This window comes from Carassius auratus, chromosome 17 (assembly GCF_003368295.1).
Source record: "Carassius auratus strain Wakin chromosome 17, ASM336829v1, whole genome shotgun sequence".
In the NCBI taxonomy this organism is placed as follows: Eukaryota; Metazoa; Chordata; class Actinopteri; order Cypriniformes; family Cyprinidae; genus Carassius; species Carassius auratus.
Genome location: NC_039259.1, coordinates 15,320,566 through 15,331,290, shown reverse-complemented (window position 1 = coordinate 15,331,290; position 10,725 = coordinate 15,320,566). Strand labels below are relative to the sequence as shown.

The 10,725-nt window shown below is 36.8% G+C and overlaps 1 protein-coding gene across 2 annotated transcripts in view; it reads right to left on the bottom strand.

Annotated features, from left to right (window-relative positions):
* LOC113117390 (intersectin-2-like) overlaps nt 1-5,318 on the bottom strand; it is a 32,477-nt gene extending 27,159 nt beyond the window's left edge. For both annotated transcript variants that reach the window (XM_026286019.1, XM_026286020.1), the window contains exons 1-2: nt 5,089-5,318; nt 285-360 (exon numbers count right to left, since the gene is read on the bottom strand). In XM_026286019.1, the coding sequence (XP_026141804.1) occupies nt 285-291 (7 nt within the window). In that variant the 5' untranslated portion in view covers nt 292-360; nt 5,089-5,318. The remainder of the gene's footprint in view (nt 1-284; nt 361-5,088) is intronic.
* Nucleotides 5,319-10,725: the final 5,407 nt, after the last annotated feature.

The window sequence follows — 10,725 nt, the reverse complement described above, 5'->3', positions numbered from 1 at the left end:
AATCAATAAGCAGTGAGGTGTCAGTGTGACAGATGGGCTGCTGACAGGCAGAAATCAAAGCGGATGGTCAGAGCCGCTAGTGTGTGTGAGCAACGCATGCTGCAGTGTGTGAGAGCAGCGTAGCTCCTGCACACACACCGCAAATAAGAACGAGACACGATAAATAGGAAAGAACTCATGTTCTACTGCATTTATGAGGCTAAAGGTCCTCTGACACACAAATCCTCTTGGTTGGGACACGTGGGTAAACACACACACATAGAAATATAAAGCAGAGCTCTTACCATTCATGGCTGCAGGTGGCAGGGATACGAGGAGCGCGGTCCTGATCTCCTCGTCTCAGCTGGCTAGATCAGTCATCTGCACCACACACACACACACACACACACACACACACACACAAAGAGAGAAAGAAGAAATGTCCACTCATTAATAATGCAGGCAGGGGAGTGCAGGGCTGTCGCTATCTCCGTCCTGCACTCTCAGAGTGAAAGAGAGAGAAGAGGATGCGTAAAGGAGAGAGGAAGGGTGAGAGGGAGGAGATGAGCGCTATAAACTCCCCATACAAATGTTTTCAACAGACTAATGCTCTATGTGCAAAATCTTAATAAACAATGACACTTTTATGACTGACTGCATCGATATCCTCCTTCTAATAACATCAGAAACTGATTTCACTGCGATCAAAGAAAGCTTGATCATTACTTTGGGTGGAAACAACACTTGAACCCCGTAAAACCTGAATCATGAAATAAGAGCCAAGAAAACCCAACAAACTGAACTTTTAATGAATTTGATACAGTAGAATATAAAGCTCACTCTCAAAGAGGAAAAATACCTCAAGTCTATAAAAAGGCCTAAACTGAGCAAAAATATGTAAATTGGTACAAATGCAAAATTTAAATCAACAAAAATTGTAAGCTGTCACTCTATATCTCCTAATAATGTCTTCGGACGTATAATGAAATAAAAGCACTATGTAGGTTTATTCCTGTAAGCCTGACACTGATGGATGAAATCATATATAACTCTTGCAAATTGAATAAATATTACGGTAATGCTTCCGGTAAATGTCAGAGGTGGGGGTCACTAATGGGAGTCAGCCAAGAACTCTGATTCACACATTAAATCAATTATATTCTGACATCATCTCTGTACTGTACACATGAAAAAAGATCGAGATGGCAGATAATTATATTAAATATGACTGGGGTGAGTTGATATGGGAACAGGCAGAGACCAAAACAGACATAATGGACAATGATTTACATATATGCAAGTACAAAAACATGTATATAGATCCTATTTGCATTACATTTCATTCACACGCACACAAACACAAATATGCCAAAATTTTAGCTCTGCCATCACAGGAATAAATTACAGTCATATAAATGCAGCCTTACGATATGCAGCTGCCACAGGGAAAAAAGGATGAGCAAATATAAAACTATTAGTTTATTTGAAAACTGAAGGACTGTATCTTTGTCTGTAGGGCTTTAGAGAATAGCTTTCCGATTCCCAACCCTTCTACTAAATTATTTCATTCTTGCAACTTTAAGTTTTTGCAACTTACTAGGTTTATGATTTGTCATTTTCTATATTCTCTCTCTCTCTCTCTATATATATATATATATATATATATATATATATATATATATATATATATATATATATATATATATATATATATATATATATATATATATATATATATATATATATATATATATATATATATATATATATATATATATATATATATATATATATATATATATATATATATATATATATATGATCATATCAACATATCGGCCAGTCCAAGCTGGCAGACACCATCCAGCATAATTATACAAGACTGTCCCACCACAGACTAGTCATTTAGACCACCCAGACTTATGACATTTTTTTGGTTTTATACACCCCTATTAAGTGGTCAGTTTATCTAATATCGGCCGATCCCAAAATGTCCAAGCATCAGCTAGGTTAATATATGACTACCACTAATCAGAAGTCATTTAACAGACCAGTTTTGCTGTAACTGACAGCTGTCAGGTCTTCAAAACCAATCACTGATAGCAGAATATACACACATTGAAAACAGGGAGAAAGTAGCTGACAGGAAGTGATGTGTGGCAGTATTTGGTGGGGCTGTGGGAGCAGGTCAATAGAGGAACAGAATGCAGTTAGACAGGACAAGCTTCCAGAAAAGCGCTCGGATAGGGCAAGCTTGTCATGCGTGTCGTATCACTCCCTTTTCTCTCATTCTCTCCCCATCTAACACACTGGCTGTGCTTTTCTTTTTTTCAAAGAGCGGTGGACAGATTGAGTGACTCGTTTATTTGCATTTAATGCCATGACACCAAATCTGTGCAAATATTAGGCAGGTCAGGTGTTTTTATTTTTTTTAAGAAATTGTTAATGCTCATCAAGTCATAATAGTGTGACATTAATACGGTTTAAAATTGCCATTTTCTATTTGAATATTTAAGATGTCATTTTTTTTCCTGTGATTATGGCAAAGCTATTTGAGAAACTTTTTAGTTATTATCATTATTTACAAAAAAAAAAACATTTTTATTAAGCGCTTCTTAATATTTGAGTAGACACAATGATACCTTTTAAGAATTCTTTGATGAAAAAAATAAAAACATTCAAAAAAGCATTTATTTAATTTTTGTAACATTAAAAATGTCGTTACCATTACGGCTAAATAAAACAATTAATAAAAAGCAAACAAACATTAAATGTAAAATTTAAATTGAATGATCTTTCACAAACTGCATATTTAAATGAGAATAACTATATTTAAATTGGAAACTGCATGCGTTGCATAGCTCTCTTTCCAGTACATATTGAGTCAAAGGGAAATCACCCAAAACCGCTGTGTTCCTGAGAGCTTTGAGAGACCAATGTTATTTCATTGTGGCTTTGCATGTTACTTGCAGCTGGGTCAAATTTTGCATGGATTGATCTACAGCAAATATCGAAAATTCTGCTCTTAATAAAACATTTAAAAATAAATTTTTCTTTCCATAATATTATCATTTGCTTGTCAATTATAACGTCAAATTCTTTGGTACTATATGAATTCTTTGGAAACCCTCAATCACAGAGAAAAGGACAATGTAATGGTGTCATGCTTCCTTCACTAACTTTATTTTAATGACGTATACAGTACAATGTGAGAACTGCAAAGATAGACTGTGAGGTCATAGCTGGGCATGTCCCGCCACCTCCTGCCTCCACCCTGTGTATGATTTAACAGCCACAAAAGAACAAAGGAAGTGGGAGGAAAGCAAAAATGAAACAGGATGTCAACAGGTCACAAACAATGTTAAACGCTCTGGACCCACAGCCTCGTGGTCGGAGAGGACATTAAGCCACATTAAGACCAACAAACCCTGTCTGTGTGTCAGACCGTTCACTTTTGTTCTTGCCACTGAATCCTCAGATCTCATAAAATGAAAGCATTGCTTGTAGAAGTGAGCGTGTAGCCTTGATCATGTAATAAAATAAATAAATAGAACATCTCTGTCATTATTACCAGAGGTGCTGAGGGCGGTTGGTACAATTTCATGTCCCTATACTGTTAAATTATATTTGCTTATTCGTCAATTGTTATTTTAGTTTTGTAATCCATTTAACTGAAATACGTCTGTTTGACTGATTTCAAGAACCCAGAGCTCTTCCACTTTCTGAGAGACGTTGTCAGATGGCTTTATGTGCAGAAGGTCATGCAGGTCACGTCAGTGAAGCCTGAACAAACAGACAGACAGCTGGCAAGAAAGCATAATACACTGTACATAAACATCACACTACTAAAACATCACTGCATCAGGGCTCAACAAAAAGGATCTTGATGGCGCAGTTATTGGGCCATGAGTTTTTAATTTTTACTTGCCCTGCCAACATTTTCCTTGGCTGTAGGCCTATGTTTAAAAACTGCCATTTTTCTTGTACATATATATTTTAGTATTATAGCTTTAGTATTAGCTTTTATTTGTATATTTTCAGTTTTCATTTTAAAATTATTCATCTGGTTACGAGTTTCTGCGATTTATTTTTTGCCAATTATTCTTTTATTTCGGTTGTATTTCAATGATCACATTATAAATTGTTTTAGTTAACAATAAGTGCACTGTTCCACCAACATATTTGATGTGCAATGTGCTCATTCACCTGCAAACAAAGGGCAAAAATCAGTCATTATGGTTTGACAAATCATTCTCCTTCACTGATCCAGAATTTACAAGGACATTTCCTGAAAAGGAATCAACTAACGCAGATTAATATTAATTTAAAAGAGCCCTAAAAGCCCAACAAGATTGTTATGTGATGTCATATAACTGTTTACAGAATAGAGTAAATTATAGCACATTATTAAGAGAGAGAGAGAGATCAGGAGCAAATTGATCAATATGAAGTCCAGGCTATGGAACAAAAAAGACGGCAGACCAATAAAAGGATCAGAAACACTGACCAATGACTGTGATGGCCAAAAATTTTGTCTAGTTAGCCAATGCATTAAGTTTAGAAAAACAACCATCATCATCATTATCTATTAGATCATGTTCCGGAAACTGTCACGTAGAGAATGAGTCATTGTAGCAATAAAATATCTCATACAAAAGCAATTAACCATTTATGCTAACTTATACTAACGTATTTTGTTTAACTCCACTAGACAGTATCTGCTTCATCTTATCTGAGAGTGAAAGGCAGAAAGACGGGTTTGCCTCTCGTCTGGCAGGTTTGTGAGAAGAAAGTATGCTCGAAAGCACTTTGAATCATGTCTTTTACATGAGTTGACACATGACTCACAATGAACTCTAATATTTGTACTATGAAGCTCTGAAGGACTTTGAAAAGTGTGAAACTGGACACTTCCCAACTCATCACACAACCACTGTAAAACCAGCAGAAAATGTTCAATTACGTTACATGCAAGTTACCATAGACTGTATTTGTATAACAGGTACTGTATCTGTATTCTAACTAGCTATAAAGTGTGATTAATTCATATACCATTGACATGAGCAGACATTTGAGCAGTATTACAAGAGGTACGTTAACGTTACTCACATTACACAACAGCATTATTGACTGCGCGAAAACTCTCCTGGGAGGAAAACATATCCTTTTCCATTGTCCTCTGAATTAACGTGATGACAAGCGGCTTTCAGGGTTTCTTTAAAGAATTTCTGCAGTGTTTTATTGAGAGTCTTTGACAACCTGTTGCTATACGGCGCTGTCAGACAAACAACATGACAACATGGCTGACGACGAGACGTGCACGAGCGCTGCGCGCACAAGAGCCTTTAAGAGCAGATGATGGGAGGAGCTACGAGCGTTTCAGTGCAACACATCTGTTCAGCCCCTCCCTCCCTAGACACAAAACATTACACTCAATCCACACCAGGCCCTTCTCTATCTATCTATCTATCTATCTATCTATCTATCTATCTATCTATCTATCTATCTATCTATCTATCTATCTATCTATCTATCTATCTATCTATCTATCTATCTATCTATCTATCTAGGACACTGAAGAAGAACCAGCTGTCTTTAGCAATCCTGGTGAACTTCTACCGGTGTGCTTTTAAGAGCATCCTGACCAGTTGCATCACAGTCTGGTATGGGAACTGCTCAGTTGCTGACGGCAGAGGGTGGTGAAAACTGCCCAACGCATCACAGGGACAACACTTCCTGCATGAGGACATCCAGAGGAAACGCTGTCTACATCAAGTTCGCAGCATTCTCAAGGACTCCTCTCACCCTGACCATGGACTGTTTAACCTCCTGCCCTCCGGTAGGAGCTTCAGGAGCCTCCGGACAAGGACCACAAAATTCAGGAACAGCTTTTTCCATAGGATTTTTCCCTACAGCTGTCTCCTTACTGAACTCTGCCCTCTGACACCCCTCAACACCCCCCAACACACACACACACACAGACTCCTCAGCCCTCCTCATCACTACATCTGACTGATTTATTTATTTATTTACAACAAGCAAAAAACAGTTGTTATTACTTGCACTATACTGTCTGTTCATCCAGGGACACTGAGTAATACATTTGCACTCTGAAATATTTTCTATGCACTTTACTCTCCATTACTACTAGTGTAAATTATGTTCATAGATTCTGCCTACATACACTTTTACATAATCAATCTGTATAGTATTTTCATATTACACCTAGACCATGCTGATAGTATTTAAAATCTGTAAATTATGTATTGTACATATTGTAGACCTTGTATATTCTGTACTTACTGCTTATTGCACTTCTGCTAGATGCATTTAGTTGCCTTGTACCTTACATGTAGTGACAATAAACTACAGATACTTTTTAAATGTAGTAGAGTAAAGTAAAAATACTTCACTACTGTCCACCTCTGATTAAAGCAATGCTAGTTTATCAGAAGCTGGCGTGAGATCCGCAGTTCACAGTTACTAAATACTAATGTTTTACAGCAATATAGTCTATATATTTAAATGACTTATTTAACCAAATATAATTTTCAATCATGTCTATATGGATCGTCGTACAGTATATAGGCCTACATTTGAATCCTAATCTTATGGATCTAATTACTCTTGTGAAAATAATATTATGAAAATAATTACTTTGACAGAGAAGGTTTCTGCAAACACCAAGTATTTCATGAACTTGAGACAAGAGCCATTTTTCTAGTTTAGCCTAGAAAAAAATAAGAAAAGAAAAGAAAAGAAAAAGAAAAGAAAAGAAAAGAAATTACATTTCCAAATAGATGCCACACGAGGGCGCACTTTACCTGCATAACATTAATGGATACCTTTCCAATTAGGTTTCCTGCTAAATGAAGTAATGAAACACTTTCGTTTCTGTAATATTTTATTCTTAAAGTGTGCTTCCTGTTAAGTATAACATATCTCTGTAAAGGCACAAAGTATGCACAAATGGCTAACTTGTCGACTTGAGCATCATTATCAATTTCGACAAATGTCAGAGATTAATCTTCTCTCTCCTGATATCATTAGTAAAACAAACTCTGATCATGCCATAACAAAATAATTATTGTAAAAAAAAAAAAATGCAATTCCGTATTAATTAATTAAAGTCAGAGGAGGACAGCAGTGAAGTATTTTTTTACTTTGCTGTAAAAGTACTCTTGAAGTGTCAGTAATTTTAATTTATAAAAATGTAGTACAGTAACATGCTTTGGAATGTAGTGAAGTAAAGTTTTTTCGATGTAAAACACTCTGGTAAACTACATATACTTTTTAAATGTAGTTGAGTAAAGTAAAAATACTTCACTACTGTCCACCTGATTAAAGCAATGCTAGTTTATCAGAAGCTGGCGTGAGATCCGCAGTCCTGCTCAAACTCCAGATCCTCACATTGGGCTCCTCCGGGTTCCGGGGTTTGAGTCTGTCCTGATAACCGATTCCCCCAGAAGAAAGTTTAAGAAAGCACTCAGACAGAAGAATAAGGGCAGGATCCTTTGAATCACGAGGCGGGATGTCAGGATGGTTGCAGAACAGGTTAAGACACCGGAATGGACAACAGCACTAATAAAGAACAAGTGGACTTATTGTAATTAAACCAAAAAAGGTATCTTTTCCATGAAAAAAAAAATGCCGTTTCATAAGAGAATAGTGGAGCCCCGGAGTCTGGGCAGAATAAACAGAGAACGACTGGAAGTTAATGGTGATGTGTTTGCTTCCCTGGATGCTGTGAACTGTCACACTTTGATTAACATCCTCCGTCAGCTGTCCGATCTGTCACGGCACGCGAGCAGCATGTTTGCGGAGATCCAGACTGAATCAGCGCTGGTCATCAGTAAAGCTTCTGCGCTGCAGCACAGGCTCGACTCACTGCAGGACACTGTGCGACATCTCAACCACAAGAGGACCACGATCCGTGAGTGCTTTACCTTCATCTATTCAACTACAATGTGGCAAGCATATTCCTTAAAACTAACAAGTAGCCTATTTCTTTTTTTTTATATTACAGTACGCATTTTTAAATGATTAGTATGCAACCTTTTTTGTTTTTGTTTTTTCTTGTTTCAGTATTCTTTACATTACTATTCAAAATTTAGATTTTACTATTCATTAGAAACCACAAGGCCTACTTATCTATTTATTCCGAATGTGGAACCGATTATAACTAAGAAATAAGTATACCACACATGAAAAAAAAAAATAGTCTTCTAATTCAAAATGCCATGTTTAGTTCAATGTGTGACATTATTTGAGAAATTGACTAGCAATTTTTAAATGAAAAGTGTTCCTACACGATTTAGCCATAGAATCCAGTGGCAAAACTAAACAATTTGTTAAAAATACCAACGGATACCTGTTACTTGGATACTGACTAGCAAACAAATAAGCAGTGATTAACTAAATATATTGTAGCTAATGTAAAAGTTGCTACAGTATTTTTTGAATACTAAAATACTAAAATAAATGCTATTAAGATCAAATATGCATGTTAATTTTAGGAATAAACGTTAAAATGGCTTGCCATAACAGCAGTGCATGATTCCAGATCATTAATTCCAAATTCCTTTCTAGATGCTTAGCTTTGTCTGGATGTGGAATTCCTTTCAGGCTTGTGCTGTGTTGTACTTTTATCTCATGGCACCTGTGGTTGCCTACCACTTTTCACTCTCTGTTTGTGAACTCCAGCTCCAATTAGAACATAAAAAATAGAGGCTTTTGGGACAGACTACTGTGCCAGTAATAATGGTTGGCCCAGCACTCATTGAGGTCTTCTCAGGGCCGATGTTCACCATTGTGCTGAGCATGTGAATGCTGTCTTTCTGCTCACGATAGATTATTCTGGAATATATTTGTAGGATTTGTTCAAGGTGGCAGAAACGAGTCTTCTTTATTTCCTTTTTTCTCTACACCCACATATTTCTTTGTATCTCCATGGTTGATATGTTGCACTTTCTGTTCTGCGATTCCCTGCAATGCTTTCACCTCCAAAGAAAACAATGGGTGTTTTCACTGGCCCTCCCTCCAGAACTAAGCCTAGAGTAAGGTGAGTGGAGTGCAGGAAGCAGAGCATAAGTGGATACATGTGTGCTCCAGACTTCCAGCCCTGGACTATATATTATAAGGTACTGAGAAAAAGAAAGTGTGTGATTTTTTGTCTGCTGTATGCTATGACATGGAATCTATAGACACTGGATACAATGGATATACAATTTAAATGATCAGACAAATGACAAATAACACAAGACTATCTTCAATAGATATAGAAAATGCATCGATCAAATATATGTAGAATATGGTGATCTCAGTTGTGATTTTAAAGAGCCACACAGATGGGAAATCAAAAATTACCTGTATTACAGTGTATGATGTAGCTGTCCATCAGTGCAAACAATGTGCAAATAATTAAACCAAAAAGTACACGATTTATAAAGTTATTGGCTTCTAAAGTAAGGAGTTGACTCAAAACGAGTCGTTATAGATTTCAAATCTTTTGCCCATCTCTATGTACGTCACTAGGAGCACTTTGAATAATAATCTCCGCCTACCGTCTTGGGAGAAACGGAACTCTGACCTGCCCCACCCCCACACAGATGCTCTGGTTGGTGTGATAGCATCATGTCAAGGAGACCGTTTGTTTTATTTTCACTGCCAAAGAATGAAGATCAGAAGAAACAATGGCTAAAATTCATTTTCACCACAATACCAGAGCAGTACAACAAATCCCTTTTGTTGTGTTCACAACATTTCACTGATGACTGCTTTTCTAATCTCGGTGAGTACAGCAGGATTTTCAAAGCGTTTGGTCATAAAAGAGGGTTCATTACCAACTTTATTTAGACCAACGAGCATCTCCGAATCACAACGCGAAGTTTGATTATGAAGTTATGTGTCTGTTTTCTCCCGAGCGTCTTATCAGTATGTGTGCTGTCTGAAAACCTGTCTGCGCTGATCGTCATGTACAAACACGTCATTAATATGAAGTGTAACTCCGTGAATACTCAACGAAGAGACATGAGAGAGATATCTATAGAAAGCTTGACATGTCTACTTTAAAACTAAACAAGTGATGCCGAACAGATATTCTGTGATAAAGTAATCCATATGAAAACAACGCGATGTCTGTTTTTCATGTCTCCCTTCGTTATATGTGACCACGCCCCCGCGCTGAACATGCTATTCAGATTCAAACTGAAGCGCGCGGCTTGAATACACCCACACAGAAGAAAAAGCAGCGAGACTGTTCAAGTTTTTTATTTAACTGTTTGCTTCGCGATGAGAGGAATAAGACATAATTCACCCCAAACAGATGCTAATGCATAGTTTACCGTGGAGATGTGTGGGGAACAACCAATCCAAACTGGTTATGTTAGTTAACCAATCAGAACACAGTATGCTACCGAAAGGTGGGGTTTAAGGAAACTGAATCTTTTGAAGTTGAACAGCTTCGCGCGAACCGTTTGGGGATCTCTGAGAATTGAGGTAATTTTAAAATGATATTTTGACAAAATGACAATGTTTTTTAAACCTTGGATGGATTTAAACCGAATGTACAGGACTTATAAACAGTGATAGGAAGCTTAGAATTTTCATCTTACTGGCTCTTTAAAGTTCCTATAAATAATTGAAACACACTTGTTGGACTCCCCAAAACTTTTTTACCAGATTAGTTTTTTATGAAGTATGTATTAATTGGTTTGTATCAGATGTACATGAATTTTTTTTTTAACT